The sequence below is a fragment of the Macrobrachium rosenbergii genome, chromosome 3 (assembly GCF_040412425.1).
Source record: "Macrobrachium rosenbergii isolate ZJJX-2024 chromosome 3, ASM4041242v1, whole genome shotgun sequence".
Lineage (NCBI taxonomy): Eukaryota > Metazoa > Arthropoda > Malacostraca > Decapoda > Palaemonidae > Macrobrachium > Macrobrachium rosenbergii.
The window spans coordinates 88,597,471-88,624,751 of record NC_089743.1 but is presented as its reverse complement, the minus strand read 5'-3'; the positions used below and the strand labels follow the sequence as shown (position 1 = coordinate 88,624,751).

At 37.2% G+C, this 27,281-nt stretch overlaps 1 protein-coding gene across 50 annotated transcripts in view; it reads left to right on the top strand.

Moving 5' to 3' along the window:
• The window catches only part of LOC136826963 (uncharacterized), a 578,486-nt gene that overhangs the window by 255,875 nt on the left and 295,330 nt on the right, over positions 1-27,281 (top strand). For 30 of the 50 annotated variants that reach the window (XM_067084667.1, XM_067084804.1, XM_067084811.1 and 27 more), the window contains 5 exons: positions 10,981-11,041; positions 14,827-14,958; positions 20,729-20,813; positions 23,632-23,787; positions 24,159-24,423. In XM_067084667.1, coding sequence (XP_066940768.1) covers positions 14,870-14,958; positions 20,729-20,813; positions 23,632-23,787; positions 24,159-24,423 — 595 coding nt within the window. In that variant the 5' untranslated portion in view covers positions 10,981-11,041; positions 14,827-14,869. The remainder of the gene's footprint in view (positions 1-10,980; positions 11,042-14,826; positions 14,959-20,728; positions 20,814-23,631; positions 23,788-24,158; positions 24,424-27,281) is intronic. The other 20 variants (XM_067084940.1, XM_067084928.1, XM_067084933.1 and 17 more) reach the window with 1 other exon arrangement.

Genomic DNA, 27,281 nt, shown 5'->3' with positions numbered 1-27,281 from the left:
CACCATCGCCACCGCCTCCATATGTCTGCCCCCATTCATGTCCCACAACCCTGAAGCTTGGTTCTTCATGGCGGAGACAATCTTCCAGTCAAAGAAAATTATCTCCTCAGCATGCAAAGCAGACGCCATCCTCGAAATCCTGCCAGACAATGTTTCCGAGCAAGTCGCAGGATAGCTCACAGAACTTCAAAACCCCTGTCAAGTACGAATCACAGAAGGATCAGCTGAAGTCATCCTTTAGCATGCTACCTGTCATAACAGTCAAGAAATTCCTGGACAACGTTGGGGCAGCCATATGAGATGAGTGGCCATCGCACATCTGCAAGCAATTTCGGCGGCTGATAATGCTACCCACCGCAGATAGTCAACCCTGGACCTTGTGAGAAAGAGGTTCTACTCACAAAACTGCCCCACCAAACAGTGGCGGCCATGCCCAACGCCTCCACTATACCCATCGAAGAATTCTTAAAATTGGCTGATGCTGTACACATGGCCCACAAGACAGTGGAGCCCACCTAGCCACCCATAGCAGCAGCAGCACGATGGTTCTAGCAGTCAACCGACACAGAATCTGACAGTGACACAGAGGGACTGGCCACCCCCATCCACAAACGGACTTCCCCAAACAGTTCATCAAGAGGAAGACCAGGCAAAAGAAAGACGAACCACCAGAGGGAATGTGCTTCTTCCATTGGAGATTTGGAAAAAAGGCCCGCAAATGTGACAAAGTCTGCCTGTTTTCAAAAAAAGGGTTGCATTTGCAACCCAAACAACAAAACGTCAGTGGTGAGCAGACTGGTTGCCGTGTAATAGAAGCTGTGCCTGCTTACCGCTGTCTTTTTTTTCCAGGTACAAACACAAATGTTCAACATGCTTCTTCATAAAGGATGAGAAGTCGAACACAGAATTCCTCACCGACACAGGGGCATGCAAGTCATTCATGCAAGCCAGGATGCACGAACAACTCAACCACACCCTACCCACCAACATCCACGTATCCACTGCTAGCGGAGCACCACTCGATATATGGGAGGCAGACAATGAAACTGTCATTCAATGGGAGACTACAGTATGAAACTCATCACGGCAGACATAACGTTAGCACTTTTGTGAGCAGACTTCCTAAAGAACACAACCTGCTGGTGGACATAGCATCAAAACAGTTGATCCCAACCCACCCCACCCCCACATCATCACCACAACAGCAGATATGACAAACTGTATTCATCACTTCAGCCACCCCACCACCAAAAATAAGACACCTCCTACAGGAACTCCTAGAGGTCTCCAAAGACGACCTGCAGCACGACTTACCAAACCAGCAAAGCACAACGTCCAGTGCCACATAGAAACAGAAGGTCCCCCAGTCCACATCCGCTTTAGACGTTTAGCTCTGGAAAAACTCGCCCTTGCCAAACAAATATTCAGGGAAATGGAAAAGGCAGGAATATGCCAAAAAGATGCCAGCCCATGGCATCCCCCCTCCACATGGTACCAAAACCCAACGGAACATTCCTACTGGAAGCAATACAATGTCAGCTTTCCAGCTGTATTTATCGGAACTCTTCCCATAACATGTATATAGAATTATGTACCATTTTCCATTCTCAAACAAACACAGTTGAATGAATGTTAATCTCTGTTTTGTTCGCCTCGTGTCAGGCACTACAATTCTGCTTGCAAGAGCTCTTGACCTGTCTGTTTGTTGTCTTGAATAAATTAGTAAGTTTGTAGACGCAGCCTCTTAAAGCCTTCTGTATAAGCAAAAGAACTTGTAAAGGGGTTACATAGGTGACGGTGAATCAGTGTTTTGGGATGGGTCTGTCATGTGGAAAGAATTGGAGATAACTGATTAATGAAAAGACTTTCATTCAGAAGAGTTGCAAGGGTGGTTGAGAGGAAGACCACGATATGGCTTGGTAGAAGATGTAAAAAAGATATTGCAAAGGAAAGGTCTTAATATAAAGAAGTAAGAGAGTGTTTACACATGAAGGGTGAATGGCATGGTGTGTTTAGTGGGATTCGACAAATAGCTGACGCGGCTTTGGCAGTTTAAGTATGAATAAGAGATTGATTGTTGTCTTGTCTTTTCTCAGGAGCCACAACCTACTGTAGAAAACGTCGTAATATATATATATATATATATATATATATATATATATATATATATATATATATATATATATAATATTTTTATTTATATATACAGTATATATATACATATATATCTATGTATATATATACACATACATAAATACATACATACATACACACACGTTAATGGGATTGGTGTTCACCTACCAGGCAAGGGTGCCCAGGTTCGAATCCTGGTGAAACAGGACTGATGGGTATAATCTGTTAAATACCCATTGTCCCTCTGTCGACCTAAGCTGAGAGCTATGCACCTAGTATTTAGATGACTGTGGTGGATCACTACCAGGGTTTAGGAGGGCCTTGTGGGTAAGTACCTGATCCCAAAAACCGTAAAATTATATACATATATTTATATATGTGTGTGTGGGTAAATTTTACTCGTAACTCTCCTTAAATAACATTGAAGGTAGAGCACTGAAGTTTGTAACTCATTCAGGTCATGTTGTGGGAAACAAATCACCATTTACACAAGAAAGTAACAAAAATGCAGATTACGCAACAATCCAGCGACAACCGTGCGAGTGAATTGCACTAGTTCTTGAGGACATTGCTCATAATACAGTATTTGCATCAACCGGATCATTTATTCACCATTGACATTATTATCGCTAATGTATACCCATAGGCTACTGTCAAAAATGACGGTATATAAGAGAGCCTTGAGACGGCAGGTTCCAAAGCTTTGAATAAGATACCTTCATTTGCATACTTACTTAAGGGCCAGTTATAAGAGAGGCTGGCCCTTGGGACGAAAAATGGCAAGCCTAAGCTTAGTATATATTCCCCTTAGACTGTCTGTATTACACACGAAAAAATATCTAGATGCGCATTGCGGTTTATATTATTATTACTAATATTATTATTGTGGACTTCAAGAGATGTGAAAAGACAACGTTGTAAATATCGTGGAGTTACCAGCATTGCTTCACGATTCCTGAAATGTTATTTCTTGAGAATATAAATATGTTTTTTTAGTATGATTTCTATTATTTTTATTTATATTTCTGTTGTTGACCTGACATTGAGCTAGCATTGTTGACGATGAAGATGTTGTAATTATTGCTGTGAAACAAGATTCAGGAATTATCAAGATAATGCAGACTACAAAAAAGACCCCTTTCTTAAAAGGAGTGAGAAACGGTGGCACAAACTTCAGCGGTACAAACTTTGGGGAGACTATCCTCGTTAATCTGCAAACTTGGAAATGTCGACACGATTTTTCGCTCCATGTCTACTAAGAATCACCTTCCCTGCCAGTTGTAAATTTGAAATACATACCATAAATAACATTCCCAGACAGGAGCAAGTTTGTTTTAATTTGCTCCCCCTGATTTTGCCTAGTAAAGGATTAATCTAGGAATATTCCTTTTTCCAAATATATCTTTCTAAACGTAAAAAAAAAAAAAACTTGATTCTGTGCACACATTGCCTGGAAAGTAATTTGATGATTTTGACTCGTAATGGTTTCATTGTACAAATCAGAAAATCATTAACTTGACATCATTATCATTCAGCTGTATTTACCAGTAATTATAAGATTATCATCAGCGTAAACAGACTGGATATCATCATCCTTAATTATTATGCTAGTTAGTATAATGCGGAGCCTTCATTAATTCAAGTAATTTCAAAGATTGGTGATAACAGTATATACAGTGTAATTCTGTTCTTTGATGCTGAAGAATAAGGAAAAATGTTTCATGATGAGACTATTATTTCTGTGCTCAGAATGTGTAACAATAGTTACGCCACTTAAACTTAAGGGGACGATTATAACTTCAGACATCCCGACTTTACGTTCTGTTAAGATTTGGTTGTTTTCATCGATAGGTCTTTTGCAGTTGTTCACACAATAAAGTTTCATTCTGACTATGTTTAATGGAGATCTTACACGAAACCTCAAGTGTTTTGTATCCTATTTTACGAACGATATAAGGAAAGAACAAAACAGCCAGTTGCTCGACTGAATAAGAAGGGAGAATATCTTGATATTGGTGGATGAAAGGTGATAGAATTAAGCTTGGTAACACTCAAGAGGGCAGACTCGCTTACAGATTCTCCCGTTGTAGCGTCAAGTCTCAAGTGCAGCATTGTACGGCCCTAACTCAAGTTTTTTTTTTTAATCATTCAAAGCCATTCAGAGTTACAAACCAAAAAATAACATTGTACAACAGAGAGTTATTTACTCCATAAATTATATAATAATGAAAAAAATATAGAAATATGTTGGATTCTACCCATGTAGGGATTGAGGGAAATGAAGAGTCTGTTAAGGCAGCTAAAGAAACAGCCCATATAACACGATCTAATGTAAATATCCCAGTTAACGATTATATAACAGACATATAAAAGTAGGCATTATAAACAAACGCAAAAATGAATGGTATGAAGAACCTAAAACGATGGGTTACAAATAAACCTGGAGTTGGTAAAAATGGAGTTCATCAGCATCAGTAAAGAGAGAGAGAGAGATATGCGCGCACCAATACACGTCTCCGAATAGGCTATACTCGTTCGACACATGGGCACTGATGAGCAGCCTCGTTGTTCAGCCTGAATGCTCAGAATGCAAAGTGATACAATAGTTAAACATGTGTTATGCGACGCCCAAAATATAACATACATCGGTTATCAACTTTTGAAACACCATTGGTGAAGTTTTATCAGTCTGCAACGTTCTCAATTGACTCACCTTAATATTCATGAGGAAATGTAAATTAATTGATAAAGTATGAAAAGCAATTTATAAAAATACAAAATCCCACGGGGCAAATAATATAAAAAAATCAGAATTTTAAAAAATCTTGAGTTATTCAGAATTTTATCATTAGTCAGCTTTATTTACTTTTTTAATTGCACTGCTGAAACTTGAGTAAATGTATTTAATGTGTGCTTGTAATCTAGTGTGGAAGCATATGCCTTTCTGCATATTTTTAAAGTTTCATTATTCATTCATCATTTAGTCCCAGTGCTTAGCCTATGGCTTAGACCTGGTACTCCATTCCATTTTAATCCTTCGGGCCAGCCTTGTGAGAGCTGTTAATCAGCTCAGTGTTCTGGTTGAAATATTTTGATAATAAGAATAATAAGACTTTTACATAAACGTTCATGTAATTTTTCTTAAAGACAGTCAGTCAGCTATTTATGCAGTTCTTTGAATGCATTACTGAAAAATTCAGACTTTTCTCAAATCCTTTTTTTATTCATTGAGCTGCAGATTGTCGAGATTTTCACGTTAATGATCCATTTGCAAGTTTTATTTTCGCGTGGGGCCTCACATAATAAAACATATTTACTCCTAATACCTTGCATGACCAAGAGTCAGGCGCAAACGTGTTATATGTGAATCCACACGAATGGCAAAAGATTCTGCTCAGTTCGCTACCTTAGCTGGGTCAGTATATGATTCCCAAAGTTAAAGCTGATGATACCCTCAAGCTACCGATGGTTGTGTGCGAATAGCGAGGAAGAAAACCGAGCATTATGGATCATCCGCTGCAGACTCAAACCTCAGGAGGGGAAGTTTGACCATGGTACATGCCGAAGGCTGAGGAAAACCAGAATTAAGTGACTGAGTCTAATGCAATCAGCTCATAATGTGAGATGAAGATAACGGAATCGTTTTAGCATTGCTACGACGAGAGACTGGTCAGTAATATAATATAATACAATAATGTTGACGACCATAGCGAAGCAAAAAAAGTTAAGAAAATATGTGCTACTCGAGATCACCAGAAGTGGACAGGCGTGAGAGAGAGAGAGAGAGAGAGAGAGAGAGAGAGAGAGAGAGAGAGAGAGAGAGAGGAGGGAGAAAGTCAGTCAGTCAGTGTTGAAGACAACTCGATGGAAAGAGATGCTAATTTCCCAAATAGTCTGTTTATATGAATAAATGTGCCTTGGCGAGAAGTAATAGTGACCGTAACAAATTTTATTTGATAAGTGATTATTAGAAGCAAGGTTGTATGCTATTAATCTTAACCCTTGCGTGATTCAGACTTGAATATCGCAGGAACACACATTTTTATTGCGTTTAAAATCCCTAATGGGCACCTATTTTTCCTAGCCGTCGACGTCACAGTCTTGCCGCGTGACGTCACAGCCTGCGTCACTCCGGAGTTATTACCTAAAATGCCACGTGCGCGCTGTGGCCCACCCTTCTTTCCCAAAACTCACAGACAGACCTCCGAACGCGAGACTTTTCGTTATTTTCATTATTTCATCTTGAAATGAATAGACGGAATTTTCCCCTTTTATTCTTTCTTTCCATTTCCTTTGGTACTTTAATGAATAAATTCCTTCAAAATCATTAGTAACGAATTCACGTTCCGCGGCTTAATGTCATGGTTGTCGTTCGCATTATCTTCGCAATGAATTAAACAAAACCTGCCATGACAATCGATATCATCAACCTCCCTTAAGCGACAGCAGAGATTTCTTACGAATCTTTTTAGGCTCTCTGCCTAATGAAGGTCATAATGAAGTTAATAATGAATGCACGAACATTACAGAAGTTTTGATGGAGTTCTTAATGGGACCCGACTCTGACCTCATACACTTTGCCTAACAAATGGTGGGCTGGTGTCTAAATTGTTTCCTTACTACGGGATGCAGGTTATGAAATCCCACACAGAACATACACGGGCTTAAGTGTAATTCTTGTGCGTGTTTTAGTTCAAATAGGAATTAATAGTTCGAGGAACGGATGCACAAGCGACAAATGTTCGTTAAAGGGAATGCCACACATGTATACGTGAATGCACAAAATCACATGTGTTTTTTTTACTCATGTATGAAAGAGATATAATAGGCTTCCAAGAAAGTATAAAAATCATCCGTTGATAAACGACAGTATTATAGTATCTAAAATGAGCTCATGAGTGAATGCATGGTATATAAAATCATTTATTTAAGTCAACTTATTTTGAAACAGACGTTGGTAATTAAAATCTCCAGAATTTTATTATGAGGAATTTTAGGATTTGTGTGTGGTATCTTCCACCTGGTAAAATGCAAACCTATACCACTGTTGTTATGTTACCGAAGTGGGGTTTATGATCATGGAAGACCTTTTCAATATCACTGAACTAATAAGAGAAATCCAAGTGACTATTCTTATTTTTCTAAGACTCAGTTTTTGTCGGTCCATCGTTCATAACGTTCTTTATCTAGGTGACAGTTTGCCGGAACCTTCCGTTCCTCTTTTGTTCGGTTTTGATCATTATCTCACCCCTTTATCTTTCGCTTCAGTCCATGAACTTTCCCCACGCGATTACGTTCAATCCAAATCTTCCTTAGATTTTTTTTCTATCTCTTCCTGTAGTCTTTGTGGACGTTGTATTATTACTAAAATAAAGTCCCTCCAAGTAGGGTACAACACGCGAGAAAGAAAAAACTGCAAATTCCAGAGGAGGGCCTCAAACCTTGAAGGGTGTGTGGGTAGTGCGTATGGAACAGTGACATGGTAATGGGGGTTTGGGGGACGTGAGGGAGACTTCCAAACATCTGCTGTCATTGTGTGTGGGCGGCGCTCCCGGCCCGGTGACATGACCTTGCGGGGGAGGTGAAGGGTCTGACGAAGCTTTTTAATGTTGAATTTCGCCTCTTGAGAATTCGCTTACTCGACATTCCTCGTCGTCCTTTTAGCATCGCAGCATCGGCAAGGTCCATACATTGTGCAGAAGTTACACACAAAGGGATTAGTAACACGATACGAGATGAACATCAAATGAAATACAGTAAGACGCTATTATCATAATGCGTTGCATAAGCTTATAATTTGAAAAAAAATATTAAAAGAATACTGATTTAATCGCAATACAAGTGAGAAAACGCACAACATTCTACAGTACATAGGTGAATATAGAACTCCGAGCCTTCAACGATCGTAGGTAGGCACGTAGGTTCCCTGGGTGTGAATGGCACTGGCGCGATTGGGGTGGCACTGGGTCACTGGAATGGTTTGGTGGCACTAGTGCAGTAGCCCCCCCCCTTCCCACATACCCGTTCTCTCTCCCCCTCCCCCCCTCCCTCCCACTCCCCCAGCAAGTGGCACCCGTCTGAAAAGAAGAATCGGGGAGACCAGCACCACTACCCCATAGGATGACTGTGTTTCACGAGGAGTTGAAGGAGGCGGCTTTCTTTTCTTCCTCTTCTTCCTCGTCTTTTTCTCCTCCTCAGTCGAATATGTTGTCCATGGCGATATTGATTGCTTCTTGTCCTCTGCTCTCTTCTCTCCCTCCGGCACTCTTTCCCGTCCTTTGAGAAGAATGAAAAGAGAGGCGGGAGAGGAGGGGGGGATGACTTCGTCTGTCGTCTGGAGTTTTTGTTTTCACATGATGAACCTTTTCTTCGAGGGAATGCGTTGTATCGAAAGGTTACTTATTAGCAGTCTGCGCGAAGTTTCACCAGATGCAAGGAGGTGCTGGTGTGTTAGGAGAGCGTTGCTGTGAGGGAAGGATAGCTTTGATCAGCTGATTTTCTCAGTTGATGGAATTTGCCATTTTATTCCTTCTTTTACTTATATACTATTGCTGTGCTTTCATTCCAACGGTCTTGCAGTGGTTTTGACGTATTCAGGACGAAAGGGCTCTGGAACACAACTCTTCCCACATTTATTCTCTAGAAATCGGCTGTGCTTTTCCGGGTTTACGGTTCGGTAATTTTTTTGTAGGCTTAAGAATTCTCATTCTTTTCACGTTTTTCCGATTTTTGTAACTTTCATACCTTTCAGAGACTGTAACAGAAAAAGCTATCACTTCACTCTTTCGCAGTTAAGCCCCTTCTTTATTACTTTCACTTGTGTTATTCGGACTTGGCGGAAGAGAGCATTAAGTTGCCCATCCCACCGGCCTCTGCTTTTTTACAGAAAAGGAAACAATTTTTGGTTTGGTTATAGTGAAAATATATTTGTCATTGTTGTGACTGGTGTTTGTTGGGGTAAAATTTCCGAAAGGGAGGGAAAATATGCCACGCATCTTGATATTCTTTTATCTTTCCAGTTATGTTTATGACACCAACTAACAGCGAACGAAAGGTGAATGACGGAGGGTTCGATAATGATTTGTTGTCAGAGCAAAATGGAAGTCATTGTTCTATGGGATGAGAGGGCAAAGCTAAGGATTGAGTTTCTTACAAAGCTTTTCGTTTTTGTTATTTTTGGTAGAGAGTTAAGGATACCTTAGTTTAACCAGCCCGCTGAGCTGATTAACAGCTCTCCTAGAGAGGGCTGGCCCGAAGGGTGAGACTTATTTTACGTGGCTAAGAACCAATTGGTTACCTAGCAACGGGACCTACAGCTAATTGTGGAATCCGAACCACATTATAGCGAGAAATGAATTTCTATCACCAGAAATAAATTCCCCCCCAATTCTTCATTGGCCGGTCGGAGACTCGAACTCGGGCCTAGCAGAGTGCTAGCGAGCGCTCTACCGACTCGTCCAGCGAGGAACTCTTGTATTTGTTAATATAATCTTTATTGAGGTACTTTGTTGTTATTGTTATTTGTTGTTATTATTGCAATGGTACTCATTCAGTAGAAAAATGATAAACTGTATAGCACTTTAGGAGGTAGTCTATAATATTCTGAACTGCGCGCTTAGGCCAAATGATTTCCAATTAATTTAGACTTGGACAAGAACTTATTTCATTTTTCAGACGGTTCATAAAGCGGGAGACTGCCTTAATGTCAAGGTCTTCCTTTATAAATATTTGATCAACTCATAACCTCTTTGCCTTCTCTCTCTCTCTCTCTCTCTCTCTCTCTCTCTCTCTCTCTCTCTCTCTCTCCGTTTTTTTCAGTGGATTTTTTTTTATTTTAAATGGTCTGGGCGGAGTGGGAGAGATTTTTTTACAGTAAATCTTTCTTTCCTACTTTTCTCTAATATTCTTTTACCTTAAAGTTGGTGTAGAAAGTTTCCAGTTGAATGAATACGTTTTACATGTATCGGATAGTTGGATTAGGATCATTTTCTTGGACGTTTTAGAGTTCATTGTGTGTTATTATAGATTAAAAATATATATGCTCTTAATAATTGTGATAACTGTTTACAAAAGCAATAAGTCTTGGCAAAAAGGAAAATGAAGTCACGATGCAGGAAGCACTTTTTTTAGGGGACTATTCTGTCCTCTTTATATAGCCTGCTCTTTTGTAGTTAATTACATACATACATACATACATACATACATAAATAGTGTGGGTGTGAAATGGCTTTAAGTAGTGAAAAGAAGAGATATTGTGAATGCAGTTCCATGGCAGAAGAGATCATTTGCAAGTATCTAAGACAATAGAGAAGATAGGCAAAAATGAAAGTGGAAAAAAAAGTTAGAAATAAAAGTAGAGGTGAAAGAATGTTAGAGAGAAGAAGTTGCTCAAGCGGGAAGTAAATGCAGAGAAAATTTAGTGAACAAGGACATCGCAGAATAAAAAAGAAAACGGGAAGTATTGTCAGAAGCGAATACAGTCTGTGGTCAGTGGAACCAGTATATTTAGACTTGTTGAGCATGGAAGACAGAATAAGGACAGAGCTGATTGACGCAGAGTTGAGGATATAAGGATGACATTTAAGAGGTCGAAGAACGGAAAGACACCTACGGAATGTGCAATCATTTCAACAGGGCAGCATTCAGCTTAATTTGCCAGACCTGTGGGTTTCTTCCTAGCATACCGAGCTGTACACACGCAGTCTATCTATCTATCTATATATAGATATATCTATATATTAGTATATATTAATACAATATTAGTACAGATATATCTATATATCTGCACCGATATTGTCAAAGTGTGACTGAAAGCTTTTCAGTACAGTTTTATTTATCTCTTTGCAGACCATGCGTTCGGCCACTGCCTGCCACACTATGGCCACTACCGCGAGGATGATCTTCACAGGTGAGTGTTTAATTTCCTACTGTTGTTTTCGGTTTTCCATCCATTAATTACATTTACCACTACCACCTTTATGACCAGAGAACTAGCATAAGACAAGAGGGAATGTTATGCATGCCGGGAAACTAATGAGCTATTAAAAATCGAGTTTCACATCATGATGTATATTGTTATTATGCAGTATTTATGTGCATAGCATTGTAAATGTTATTATTTCTATTGTATGTATGTAGAAGACCCTCTATTAAGCATGTAGTATTGAAAGTGATAGCTGCATTAAATATTATATATATATATATATATATATATATATATATATATATATATATATATATATATATATATATATATATATATATATATATATATATATATATATAGAGTTAGTTTTGTCTGTCATTCTGATAACTGATTTTTCAGGCTTACTGCATTCTGCCAGTAACTCGCTAATGTTTGTCATTCTTGGAGAGGAAAGCAGTTGCAAACTTGGTTGATTTTATTCCTGACGGATGCAGTATACTAGTTACAGAGTAACGACGATGGTAACTGAAATCTGGCGTTCATCCCCCGTGGAGTTGTACTTTAAAAGAAAATCTTCAGGGCTGACCTACTGTACTGTAGTACGTTTCACTTAGGCTCTGCTAAACACGAACACGTCAAAAGTAGGAAAACTCCACGGAGGGTGGACTCCATATTTCAGTTACCATCGTCGTTACTTTGCCACTAAAATTTAATATAGCGCATCCGGCAGAAATAAGAAATATCCAAATTTTGAAACTGCTTTCCTCTCAAAATATGACAAACATCGGCAAGTGACCGGCATGATTATCACAAAGATAGAGAAAACTCTATAGAAACTGAATGCAGCTGATGTAGCCATCACTCTCAATATTATTATTATTATTATATTATTATTATTATTATTATTATTATTATTATTATTATTATTTAGGCAGATAAATACCAGGTCTTCCTTGCTTTTAAACAACTGAGCCCTGCAGAATAGCTGGCATTGTTCCATTTTTTTATCGAAATACTCGTGTTTGCGAAATATATGGAATGCAAATAAAATGAAATTGTTGTTCGGCCATTGCTTTACAATTTAGTAATTTTTGTTGTGATATTTCTCATCATTATTGCAATGGACCTCTTGAATAACGGCTACGGCTATTCATAGGAGGCCCATAATTCTTTTGAACCCGAGCAATACATTTGTGGTAAAATGTGTCACTTGAAAGAAATATCTAGTTCTGTTTGTGGAAGAAGTAATGTTTTATATTTATGTATATATACCGAATGATATAGCTTCGCTTGCTCCGCCCATTTATCACTTATATAAAATTGTTGTCGTAATCGTTATTCCGGAAAGATAATGCTATGCCTGCACCTCCGACCCCACCCCCACCTCCTCTCTCTCTCTCTCTCTCTCTCTCTCTCTCTCTCTCTCTCTCTCTCTCTCTCTCTCTCTCTCTCAGTGGTGTCTGAGTTTGTAAATCGGTATGAAACTTGATTTACGTTTATCTTTGTATGGCTTAATTTTGTTATTTAATAGAATGAATCATCATCCAATAGTCTCTAAGGGTTGTCATTTAGTGACCTCAGGTTACATTCTAATTTTTTTCCAGTCACCTTGAAAACGGAAATACATTAATAGGATTTAATTTGATTTTCTCCTTCAAAAACCAGCAATTCATACTTGTTGAAAAAGAAGCATTCTCTCTCTCTCTCTCTCTCTCTCTCTCTCTCTCTCTCTCTCTCTCTCTCTCTCTCTCTCTCTCTCTCTCTCTCTCTCTCTGTTATTTTATCATTTAATAAAATCAGGAAGAATATCAGATGAAGATGACATTTGGTGTACATGAATAAAAGTAGTAAGTCCAGTTCATGGAACAGACGTGAAGTTATAAGAGTATAAATAATAAATGTCGTCGAACAAGGAGTCCAACAATTCAGGTTTTACTTGTTAATCAAACATGCCATCCACTTTATTATTCATCAAGCAACAAAAGTGGCCTAACCATGTGTACCATGAACATGCAGATATATAAGGTTTTTTCTGATACTTAACTCCGAATGACATGAGCAACGACCCTGCTGAGCAAAATACGTTAAACATAATTTGTGATGAAAATGATACATTTACTTTGCCAACCATTGGAATGATGGGATGACGATTCACAAGAACTTTTTTTAACATCATAAATCGTTAATAGTGATTAAACTCAAGGTCGACGTTTACCTTGTTAGTAGCACGCTAGCACCATTAACTCTTCAGTTAATCTGTTAGGTTGTTTAATTTTTAAATTCTTTTAAGGCGTTACTTCCGCATTGATTTTTATTCCATGTTTCAAACCAGTTTTATTTTTGCTTAATCCATCTTATAGTCATAGCCTTTTTTTCATCAGTTTTTGCGATCGATTATCATTTATTACCATACTGAATGTCAGCTAAAATGCAAAACGCACAAAAAACGTGAGTAACTAAGGTACATTTCTTTTTAAGAGTTAACCCCAAACTGGTAAAGTCTGGTAAATTTAGTTCAGTATACAGGGACGTTAGATGGATTAATTTAGTCACCCCTGTACATAAGTCGTAACCATTTTCTTTTCTTGTCAAAGAAAACGTGCCAGATCAAAAGATGCCAGACAAGGTAGACTTATATTTAAGGCGTTTCCTTATAAATCTTACCACTGTCTTTCGTAGTTCAGCTTAGAACTCTCTTTTAAATGACTTCTGATGTTTCCTTTTATATTGAAGTGCTAGATATTTTTGCCACCACTGCTTCCTGCCTCTTATTTCCAAGTTTTCTTTATGCTTAATCGTATACTGGTTTGGCAGTTAATGTCACTTGATTAACACAAGTTTAGAAACATGTTCATATTAAACAGAAAGAATAGGAAAAAATTTAGACAGTGCATGTATTTATTTGTGTCTATCAACACATCAAAACTCACGCATGTCTCCGAATATGTTAGTAATCGGATAGATAAGATGAAAATTACAAAAAAATCGACATTTTTAGGAGCAAGGGAAGTATACTGTTTAGTCATATTCACACAAACAACAGGTCAGGAAGGTGCCTTCCAATTATTTTTTGTCTGAAATCATAGCAGAAACCACTTTTTCGGCTATTTATCTGTTAAATAAATATATATATATATACACATATATATATACATATAAATATTATTGTATGTGTGTGTTCGGATATAGGTAAAACCAGAGACCAACCATTGACTGCCACCCCTCTAACTACTCAAGAAAGATTAGATCGCTCCTTACATTTTCATAGAACCTTCAGAATCGTGCCCATTCCTTTCCCATCTTCCTTGCATCTACTTGACGTTAATTCCTTGGATTATTATTGTTTGTAAGAAAAAGATCTCTGGGTGTTGTTGCTAACGTGAGTGTATCCATGACACTAATGAAAAAAAGAAGACCTCTGTGCAAACAGAAGGCCTTTCGAACAATACATGTATTGTTTGAAACGAGTAGAAGATAGCAGTTGATGTGGGAACGAAAGATCGGAACTTTTAGTCTGACAGTTGTGTCAGCTATACATGATCATGAAGACATTCCTCTCCCCAATTATGATTCGAATCTACGCTACTTAGAAGACATTGCCACGAAACAAGTAGGTTATTGGGACATACAAAACAAACAAAAAAAATCGTGAGTGACCATCAGATTATATACTCGTATTTGTACACGTTTTAGGCTCTTTAGAATTAATGATAATGGCTGCCTTATCACGATCATCTGTATGATAACTAATCTCGGTTCTTCCTCAGATATGACCTGGGGTCAGACGAACTACGGCTCCTGGAGCAGGAGATGCAGCGGCTCTTCCTCTTAGGATACCGCTGGTCCCACACCTACACCCAGTGTGTCCTGCAAGAACTTCTCCATGCCATCCGGCACAAGTAAGTTCACATTTTGTCAGGCATGAATGACGGTTCCCCTCTCTCGCTTTCTCAGTCATATGTAATTATATATATATATATATATATATATATATATATATATATATATATATATATATATATATATATATATATATATATATATATATATATATATATATATATAATAATGTGTGTGTGTGTGTGTATATGTGTGTCTATCTGCCTGTCCGTGTACGTGTGTATATTATATATTTTTCATGTCCGTATTCTAGATGTAAAAAATCTGGCAATTTTCTAAAAGATTTTTCTTTAGTAAAGACCCCTGGTATAATAGTGTTTATTATTTTTGTTGATTATTAATTTCTCACCAAGTAAATATATGGAATGCACAGTATTTCATATTCCCATTGCTTTCCTTTTTTCGTCTTGAAATGAGGAATAACAGTAAAACATTGTTGGTTGTTGGCGTTTTTCTGTTTTCTCGCTATAATTTTTACATAATTCTTTTTAAAAGAATGTTCTTTTTTTCTGAAATACTTGTATGGAATGCGGAAGCCCTTACTACCTGGCTATTTTTCTAAAAAAAGGAAAAAAAAAATTTACTCTTTTACATGACACTCATATCAAGTGTCTGGGGAACACTACAGCGGCTCGCTAGCTAGGAAACTAACGGTTTTAGTTCAAAATGGGGCCCCGTATTTAGTACCAGCCCCGTGGGGATGAACGTAAAAATATAAACAAACGACGGTTTATATCATGAACATAAATAAAAGACAAACATGAACAACAACATAAACAAGAGGCGGTAAATACGGCGGGAATCAATTTGCGATAGAAGTCTGCAATTGTATCCATATTGATAATTAATGCCAAAAAGCGTAGGCTACCGAAAGAACGGTATATATTTGTTTATGCAGTGTTCTCCGTAAAGGCCGAAACATTGATACTGAGAATATAATGTGAACTCTGAGGCATTGATCATTTTCTGTTGCAATAGAAAACGGACACTGACGGCAAAAGGAGTGTTTATAGAGAATGATGGCCCCGAAAACTGAAGGGGCGCCTTAGTTATTTTCATGTTGGTGGTGTTTGAGTTACCTGCCTTGTCTTGTTTTTTAAAAGAGATATTGTCCTATCAATCTGTTATTTCCATTCAGTTTGGATGTGATTAAAGAGGATTTGCAAGCAGAATGGCTAATTATACGTTTATGCTTTCCCATATGCGGTAACCTAAGCAATAAACACGAGCCATATATTCTTATCGGTAGTGTATGTACTATACTCTCGTTCTCCGTAAAAGAAAATTGTTACTCGTAAATGAAAATTTATAACACTGATGATTACATAAGAGATATATATCAGATTGATGGATTCATACACTTCATGCATTTGTAAAAGCATTTTTTCTTCGCCAGTAACCCGGTGTCACTAAAGGGGGTCGTTCGAAAACTTCCTTTCTTACTTATGTTATCAGGCATAATATTGTCTGCTAAGCACTGCAGCCGGATGCGTATCATCTTTTTGTAGTCCATATCGAGATGACAGACATTGCTACTTTTAACAGTGAGAGTAGACTAGGTGGATCTTTCTGAGCAAAATCCAATTTCTGGAGGTTTTCATAGCTTTTCCATGTTCCAGAGAGACAAATATCAGCTCTTGTTCTTACATAACACAGTATTAGTGGTCCTTGTTACCTCAAGAATAACCGTAGATCACCTAACTGAATATAGGTAGCTGAAACTCTCTGTGGTAAAGATAAGGATGATAAATGAAAACATCAGTTAGTAGTGTAAAGGAGTGCAACTGCCGTTGATCGTTATCCCCATTTTGTCAGGCTTTAATTTTACTGCTTATACTGACATGATGTCTGTGCTGTGTAGGATTTGTTTCCCATTTACCGTATTTTATTATATAATTATATGTATGTATGTATATATATATATATATATATATATATATATATATATATATATATATATATATATGTATATCTGTATTTGTTCATAGTAGCATCAAGGAAGCATTGAAATGCAAGGTGTATAATACAGACCGGTTTTGCCTACACAAATGTACATGTGTACATTCGCTCATTTTACACATGCAAGTATACTTAAGCAGTGAAAGGTATTCACGGGAGGTAAACATTTGAGATTCCAAGATCAGCTTTTTCATTGCTAAATTCATTTATCAGTAACGAACAACCTGTACGATTTTTTGTAAAGAATTAACTTATCCATCCGCCCACGAACAAGCCTTGCTATTTTCGCCTGAATTTCCTAATAAAAAAAGTTTGTAAGGCCAAAGAAAATACAACTAGGTAAGTCAGCAGTAAACTGCTTAGTAGTTTTCTGCAAAGATTGGTACAGTGTTCAGTGTTATGTTCCCAAAAGTTTATATTATGTTTGATGAGTTTAGAAGACTCTGTAACTGAATTCTGACATATAAGAGAGAGAGAGAGAGAGAGAGAGAGAGAGAGAGAGAGAGAGAGAGAGAGAGAGAGAGAGAGAGAGAGAGAGAGAGAGAAAAGCGCAGACGTTACTATGCCAGAATTTTCACCTTTCTCCGATAAATTTTTCGAGACAAGCAGTATATGAATCTAGAAAAGTGACTCAGTGGTCTCTCTAACCTTCTGTACAAAAGTAATATGTCTCATATTCTTGTGCTCCTCTGGAGATTCAGTTATAGTTCTACCTCCTAAAGCTACGGATGAAGCTTGCAGGTTTCCTTATCTCAAGATACACGCTTGAAGTACGTTAGGAATTTACACTAGTTACATAAAATTTTAAACCGGATTGAAAGCTTCGAAAATGATAGACCACAAGCTTTTCCAAAATGAAGGTACTTATTATTATGAAGGCAGGAGGTTGCGTTGTTGTCCCCCTGCATGATAAGGTAATGAAAGCAGTCGTTATTAGAAATAGGGAAAAGCTCTCTCTCTCTCTCTCTCTCTCTCTCTCTCTCTCTCTCTCTCTCTCTCTCTCTCTCTCTCTCTTCTCTCTGCTTATCTGAGACTTTTTATCACGCAACGGTACAAGGCTTAAAGTAGCTCACGTACTTTCGTAAGGAGATTTAACTTCACCTTTGCCCAGAGAAAGTACCCTAGGGTCATCCTTTTTTATGGAAAAATTAAAATATTAAAAGATTTTGAAGGAAATTCTGCTGTATTAATTCGTAATGAACTATGGAACATGAAGGTATCATCTGTGTAGTTTTTAAGAGTTGATGAGAGGATTTCCATTCAACACAAATATTTTCAAGAATCTTCCTCGAAAGACGTAATTAAGTTTTGATAAAATTCAGTCTCTTTCAGAGGCTAGTCATCTAAGATTTATCATCATATTGAGCTGTTGACTTTCGTGAATGTTTTGAGTCACTATTTTTGTACGTGAGCTATTCTGATTTATAGCAATCCATCATGTGAGGACATTTCCTCTAAAATGTGGTTTTTGTCTTATTTTGTATGAAAAAATGAAGTTCTCAATGTGATAAGTAAGTTTTGTATTGTGAACACAAATTTTAATGACTATACTTCTTAAATTGCGGGGTCAAGTAAAACCATAAGAAGAAAGAGATGAGCTGAAGGCTTTCCGCAACAGGAAATGTTGCAGATAAAACACTTAGGTTCACTTAAAATCACATGTATTTACATTAACACTCAACAGGGAATGTTGCAGATAAAACACTTAGGTTCACTTAAAATCACACGCATTTACCTTAACACAAAATCAGTAGAATGGGGAATAAATTAGAAAGGTAACTAGAGTCTTGCCAAAGAACTAAATTACGATGACAAAAGGATGACTGAAGATGCCGGGGAAATCCACTTCAGGGGCACCATAGAGTAGGGTTCAGTGGTTAGAACCATGGCACATGCACAATCAAAACGGGGGGATTCCACAGCAAGCAACTCCGTCTGCAGTTGAGAATGCACCCAGTTCTATGACAGAAAATCAGCACAATCAGAGGAAAATCGAGAGGTGCACGGAAGGCGCCATTGAGTCTCGATTTGAAGCACTAGTAAACATTTAGGAATTTAAATTAATGCACTGCAAAATGAAGGTCAGGTCTATGGGGAAAATTGCACTTGGAAATCGAAAAGTAAATCGGTAAAAGATAAAGAATTTGTGGCTGTTAAAATACCTCAAATCTGAGCACGTTACGTTATGTCGGACATGGGTCCTCATCATTTAGCCAGATGGGGGGAAGGAATTTGAGATTTAGCACTGGAAGAATACTGGGCTAAGAAAGCAGCCACGTGGTTTGGGGTATGGCCCTGATGGGGCAGAGGTCAAGGGGAGGATGTTGCTGGATCTGCTGGTAGGGCATCTCTGCTTTGGTTTGGGTTGCATGGCTGCTTTTACGACCACTGCTCGATTATCTTCCCATGCTCTCTGCATTTCATTTTTTGTGGGTGCACACATGGGTTCTGGTGTGATCCAATGACCTTGGGATTGTTCCGGTCAGCTGCATGGTAAGGCAATGACTGCGTTGTAGTTGGTTGCTATGGAACCTTCCAAACCTTTCTCTTTGGGTAAATCCCCATCACCAGTTCATGTGGTGCCTGCGGCGGGGACTTTGTCTCCAAACGGCTTTGCACCTGGAAGAGAGGTTTTGAGTCAGTCACGGGGTCTAGATTTAATAGTGTCCAGGGAACGATAATAGAGATTTAAGAAGGGGCGTTGTTTTCCATGACCTCCTTGTCAGTCAGCAGTGTGATTAAAAGTTATTGTACTTCTTTTGGAAAGAATAAAACAATTTAAGTTTACTGTGCATTCTTTAGCAAAGCTTGGAGGGCGAGTTGACTTGGGAAGGGTTTCCTTTCATTGAGATATATATATATATATATATATATATATATATATATATATATATATATATATATATATATATATTATATATATATATATATATTATATATACAGTATATATATATATATTGTAATATATATATGTGTGTTTTATATATATAAATATATATACACATATATGCACACACACTAACAAAATCCATTGAGCCCCTCTTGACTTGTCAAGGCAGTGAAGTGGGTACCAAATGTTTAGTCAGTTGTAATGATAATCATGGTAGGAATGTTATTGAGGCTAGCAGAGTCACGCCATTTTAAGACTTACTGAGCCTTACATAACTGACCTGCTGATCGGAAATATATATATATATATATATATATATATATATATATATATATATATATATATATATATACACATACATATATATGTGTGTTTGTGTAATGTATGTATGTATATATATAATATATATATCTATATATGCATGTATGTATGTATGTGTGTTTATGTATGTATATATTATAAATTAAGAGCCTATGGTTTTGAGTTTGAGTTTAGCATAAACGATAGAGATGGATTCATTCCCCATGTAACCTCCTATTGAGAGAACATAGATTGGGAGATTTAAGTAAGCTTGTGAAATCAAATCTTGGTTTTGTTCATGTAGTATTTCTAATTCATGTTAGGAAATTCAACTGCAAGTTCCTTGCACCTTAAATTCCGATTAAATGAATGCATTATGAGGTCTGGTAAGGTCGTCTCTTATCACTAAGGCGGATTTTTAACTTCAGTATTTTAGAGATATTGACGTACTTGTCATTTCTTGTTTAGGGAGACTTTTGATCTCATCAGGAGATCCATATATTTGGACACACTTGGTTTATGCTTACTGATATTTTAGACAAGTGTTATCCGGAGGAAATAAATAGGTAGAATTAAATTTTTATTTTGCTTCAATGATTAATTTGTATTCTTCCTACAGGGTCGACTTTGATTTAAGCAGCTGTAACGGAGATGTGGACCAAGATCTCGAAGGTGCGCTCAGAGCCATTGAGGGAGAGGAACTGGTAAGGGATATTTTGGTTTCCCATTTTCATAACAAACGCTTAAGCGAAGTTTTGGTCAGGAAAAAGCCATTTTAAAAAATGCTTATAGTTTTGAAGTACTTTTAAAGAAGAGTTTTTCTTGGACACTTTAAAAAATGCTTATAGTTTTGAAGTACTTTTAAAGAAGAGTTTTTCTTGGACACTTTAAAAAAATGCTTATAGTTTTGAAGTACTTTTAAAGAAGAGTTTTGTTGAAGTACTGAAGGGCACTTTAAAAAACTGCTTATAGTTTTTGAAGTACTTTTAAAGCAGAGTTTTTCTGGTACACTTTGAAAAAATGCTTATAGTTTTGAAATACTTTTAAAGAAGAGTTTTTCTGGGACACTTTAAAAAAATGCTTATAGTTTTGAAGTACTTTTAAAGAAGAGTTTTTCTGGAACACTTTAAAAAAAATGCTTATAGTTTTGAAGTACTTTTAAAGAAGAGCTTGTCAGGGACAATTTAAGAAGATTAGTTCCTATCGATGTATCAGCTTTCAAGAAAATAATATTGTAGCTTTATTATAAATTCACGGTTCAAAAGAAATGAGTGATACTCTATAAATGGCAAACACGGTTGTCGCCACTTTCACATTCCTCTGGGATTTCGTTACCAGCTGTGAAATTATTTGTCATCGTTTTATTACGTCTTGTGTCTCTTGCAATTACGCATTCATCTTTGGTGGTGAAGGTTAGAGAGAGTTCAGTCCAGTATAATATATCTCATGATATGTTTGAAGATCTGTGGCTTATGCTTCCGAAGTGTTTTTGCCATGAGTTTCTGAGTTTTCATAATGGACTCAAAAAGACGGCCCCCGCAGACCGCCTATATTTGAGATATGGGAAGTGGTACATAGTAGGAAAATTTTCAGAAATTTTAAATGATGATGTAAAGGTAGATTACCTTATGGGTTATCTGAGAGAATTTGATCTTTTTAATGAGATATAATTTAGTATGTTTATTAAAGATTTGTCATATTTATTTTATATATTCAGTATATATTTTAAATATAAAATTTTCATATTTATTTTATATATTAAGTACATATTTTAAATATAAAATTTTCATATTTATTTTTTATGGTTTTGATCTAATGCCATTCTTTATTTTTTACGTTCATATTTTAACACGGAATTTTACTAGTACAGTATGTTATCATTCACCTTTTCATTATCAATCACATCATTAATTTATATATTTCATCTTCACCGCTGCGCTGAATAATCCTGATGGGTTCCGACGCTTAGTCTTCAAGACCTAAATTCCATAATCAATCTAGTGAAGAAACGTATTCTCTCTCTCTCTCTCTCTCTCTCTCTCTCTCTCTCTCTCTCTCTCTCTCTCTCTCTCTCTCATTGCAAACACTCGTGGTTTGCCACTGTGAACATTTGCGATAACTGTATACATTTAACGCAGAAAACATAACGATCTTTGCTGAAACTTAGAAGTTATATTTTTGTAATGCATGAAGTAAGATCATAAGAGTTATTATAAGTATTTATGTCATGTAAGGTATTTATTTCATGTTCAAGTTTCGTTTTTCTCTTTTACCTAAGGAGACTTGTTTAATTACCTTTAATGTTATTAGAGAATTCAAATAAGCATATAAAACCCTTCATGTTAGTTAACGTTGGATATTTTGAAATGAAAACTTCTTACCTGGATGATCTGCCTTTGTACGTTTATATGTTTTCTCTTACTATTGGTCCATTGAATTTTTGTTTTAACTGAAGGTTTCATAATTCGAAACCTTTCGGTTATATTTCATATAATATCCAAGTCATTCTACATTCACGAGTTTTATGAGGAGGCATTGAACTTCCAGCCATCATTAATAATCATTTTTTGTAGTGTAGACAAGAGTTTTTTTGGCTGTACTGTACGGCCCTCAATTAGCTTGGAAGCAGAATCTCATTTTAACATCTTGTTGCGGGAATATCTTAAACTTATTGTCAGGTCTCGATTCGTCTTGTTTGATTTTTCTGCCATCACTCAATTGGCAAATCATTAGACATTATTGAAGTTTTAACGTTCGTTAAAGACAGGGATATTTTTCCTCCATAACTTTAGCAGAGCTAAAATAAATCGACGAACAAATAATAGTGACTTTATTAAAAGCAATACCTCTACGCCCATAAGCCGCAGGCTAATGTACTTCCCAGATATCATCTAAATTTTTAGACCAGAGTACCAGATGTTCGCTTCAGTGATATTGATATTGAATAGTAGGTAAGATGATTTTGAATGCGGTCAATCGTCTTGTCTTCGTCCACACCCATTTCAAGTTATTCGTGTTCAGGGTGTCAGCCAGTGAATTTAAGCACACAGATTCATGCAAATGCAACCATCAGTGCCGGAGGTATTTTGTTCATATTCACATAGATACGCCTACTCGCCATTTCATTGGTGGGGGTAATAGTAATGATAATAATAACACTAATAATAAAGTGTTTTAATTAATATTTTATTGTATCTAAGATGATAATGATGATGATGAGTATTATTATTATTATTATTATTATTATTATTATTATTATTATTATTATTATCTTGTAAGAAAATAAGAACACACCTCAGTAGCAATTGTTATTATTATTATTATTATTATTATTATTATTATTATTATTATTATTATTATTATTATTATTATTATTATTATTATTATTATTATCTTGTGAGAAAATAAGAACACACCACAGTAGCAACCTAAATAGATTTATTAATCGAGGTGTTTTTGACTTGAGCTTCAAAAAAAAAAAAAAAAAAAAAAAAAAAAACGTTTCTGATTGCCCATTTGCAGGTTGACCCACGCGACCTGGCCATCGTCCGGTTCACACCCTCGGCTACGGATCCGCACTCGGACTTCGCGGACGAAGTGTACTTCCCCCCTATAAAGGACCATGAGAGTGAAGACCACCAAGATGATGATGACCAGACGGAGGCAGGCGATCACCAGGTGAGGAGGAGTTCCTCTTGCTCCACTCTGGGTTTATAAAGCCTGTTGGTGTTGGCACCACAAGACGTTTTGAAATCTCTCGTTTACTAACTTGCTTGTGCATTATCAAAATCATCATTATCATCATCTAGGGCTATGTTTTCGAGGACGTCATATCGGCCCATCAAACGAGCATATTCCATTTCTCGTTTGTAGTTGATAATTTTGCAGAAATACTGGCTCTTTTGTGTGATAGCCCTTTGAAAACACATATTTAATATCTTTTTCAATGTCCCCATATTTTATTTCATTTTCAATGTCTGCAAGTTTTTCACTCTGTTTGACCATCCTGGAACAACAGACCTCATGACTGAAACCTCTTGTTCTTTCAGGAGTCACCCACGAGTGAGCCAGGTGAGTCATCCTCGGGAGGAACGGGCGGAGGAGGTAACAGTGCTGGGGACTCTAACGGCTCCTCCTCCTCCTCCTCCTCCCCCAACTTCCATCCTCTGGGGGGCATTGATACATTCCCCGCTAATCCCCCCGGCCCTCCCATGAGCGACGCCGCCGTCAGTGCCCCTTCATCGTTTCGTGACCACCCGCCTCCTCCTCGTCCACCGTACGACCCACGACAGCAGAACTATATTCGGGTTTACGGTATGGGGACCTCCTCCTTTCGTGGGATGCCTCTCACAGCTCCTCTGCACCTAGCCGTTGCCCTGTTCTGAACTGCAGACTGTCCTGATCTGTAGATAACCCTGTTTCAGGGATGCTCTGCGGGAACTCCTTTGCACATAGTCATTGTCCTTTTTGAAGTCTGTTTGTCGATTAGTTGACGTGTTTAGCTGATTCTAGAGTACTTAGCCACTTTCCCTTGTAGCCACAAACTCCTTCGCTAGTTTGTGTTCCATGTTGCGTGTTTTCCACTTCCAAACTGATCGTTGTATTCAACTTTCAGTTTCTTGTTGTAATCTACTGTTTGCAACATCGCAGCTTCTTCTACTTCCAACCTAGCATTATTTTTTTATTCAAATTACTTTTTATACATTCAACCTGATTACGAATTTTTACTTCCTAACTGTCTTCTGTTATTTTGTATTTCCAACCTGCTGTTATCCTGTATTTCCAGCTGGAGTACTATTTTCAGCCTGTCGGTTATTTTGTACTTTTAAGACAAGCCACTATTTTTCTTTCTTCAGCCTGTCCCCGTTATTTTTCGCTTTCAGTCTGACCACTTTTTTCCTCTTTTATCCTGTCTGTTATTTTCTGCATCCAGGCGACTACTGTTTTAAACTTCCAACCAGTCTGGTTTTTTTTTTATTTCTAGGTTAGTAATTATTTTCTACTTCCAACGTGCATATTTTTTACTTTAGGAAAATTCCTATTTTCTACTTCGAACGTTACTCGTATTTTCTGTTTCTTTTCTTTATTCTGTTATTTCCTACTTCCAACATACCTGTCGTCTTCTACTTGTAGTCTTTCTACTATATTCGACTTTCAACCCTCTGTTACCTTCTGTTTACCCACTAATTCTGTTTTCAGGCTCTGTTATTAATCTCTACATCCAGACTATCAACTATTTTCTACTTCCAAACTACTGTTTTTTTGTGCGTCAAGGCCACATCGGTTTCTGTTTGCCTGTCATTTGTTTTTGCCATGTGCAAGCTGCCTCTTAATTTATATTTCCAGGATAATTACTGTTTTATATTTCATCCTGTCTGTAGTTCTGTTCTTCCAACCTGACCACTATTTTCTACTTCCAACTTGCCTCTTAATTTCCATCTCCAGGCTGACTGCTGTGATCTCTTTCTAACGTTCCTGTTCTTTTAAACGTCCAATCTTGCTGTAAGTTTCTCTTTAAAGCCTGGCTAATATTATTTACATCAGACTTGATCATTCTTCATGCTTCTAACCTGTCTACTATTTTCTGCTTCTAACATGGCTATTTTTCGACTTCCAGCCTGCCATCTGCTGTGTTCTATGTCCGGCGTGACTGGTGTTTTATACTTCCTACCTGTCTGATTTTTTACACTTGCAGCCTCAATAATTTCTACTGTTAACCTGCCTGTTGGTATTTTACATCTTGTCCTTCTGTTATTTTCTGTTGCCAGCCTGACCACTGTTTGTCACTTCCAACATGGTTATTATGTCATACTTCCAACCTGCCTACAGTTTTCTACTACTAACTTTATTATTTTTACTTATCTGACTGCTATAGTCTATTTCCTACTCTGGCCACTATAGTCTATTTCCTACTCTGGCTACTATATAGTCTATTTCCAGCCTTACTGTTGCCTAAATCAACCTGATTATCATTTCACATTTACAACTGAACTACCAGTTTCCACTCTGTCTACTATTTTCTACTTCCAAGCTGTTTCTGTTTGCACCATTATCACCAGTTGTTGCAATATTTCACTTGTTACAGTTGAGTCATTTTGCCAGATTCTTGAATCTTCTCTTGCAATTATGCACCATTGCGTAATGAATATGTATATATTTCTTTTGACATTTTCCACTGCATAGTTGACTCTCTTTGTTTACTGAATTTTTTTAAGAGGCAGTATTGGAGAAATTATTTTCTTTCACAGTTTTCAAGATTTTAAATTGGCATTTGCTTCATTATTTTTACTTAGTCCTCTCTTAGTTCACACACTATTCAAGTTGTTGTTACACTGCATAAGTTTGTTTCATTAGTGTTTAATCAGTTTTTTTTTTTTTTAAATTTCATCTTCAAGTGGATAAGTACAGTTGATTTGCTTTTAGTGTTTAGTTTCCTCTTTCTATCTTCGGTTTCACTTCACCTAACTTCGCACTAACTGTCACATAACTAAGTTTTTAGTTTCGTTTTCTTCCCATTTTGTGATCCACTTCAGATGAAAACTTTCAACCAAACTACGCTCCACAAAGCTAACTGGTTAGTTTTGTGTTCTCCTTTTCGGCGCCACCTCACCTTACAATTTTGAACTATCTCCTCACCAATTAGTTGTGTAGATTTTTTCCGACCCTCTTCGATTCCGCTCCACCCCAAAAACTGTAAGCTCTCTTGGCGAAGATTAAGAGAATCGTGGTAAATCTTCTGTAGAGCGTGCCTTGAGCTTCTAGCAGCCTTGTAAGAAAGTGTGTCTCCGAAAAGCATGCAAAAAATCTCGTCACCCTTTGCCCTTTCTTTAGTGACCTTGCCTGACATACTTTCCCATCCGTCCCCTGCCCCACTCCGCCATGGTCATTTATGTCTTAAAGCCTGTTGTGTGTTGGTGACTCACAGTAGCGTTTACAAGCCTTAAAGATTAAGTAAAACCCCTCCATGTTTTTGTGGTTCACTGTAGACATTACGAGTTTTTGGCTCACAGTAGATTTAAAAAGCACAACCAGTATAAGCCTAACTTGTAAATAGTTTGCGATTCACTGTAAATTGTAAAAGCACACGACCTAAAAGCTATGGTAGTCACCATTCCGTTGATCAGATTGTTTTCCAAGCCACAGTACCTTTGAGTAGAAGTATTCCGTAGTCA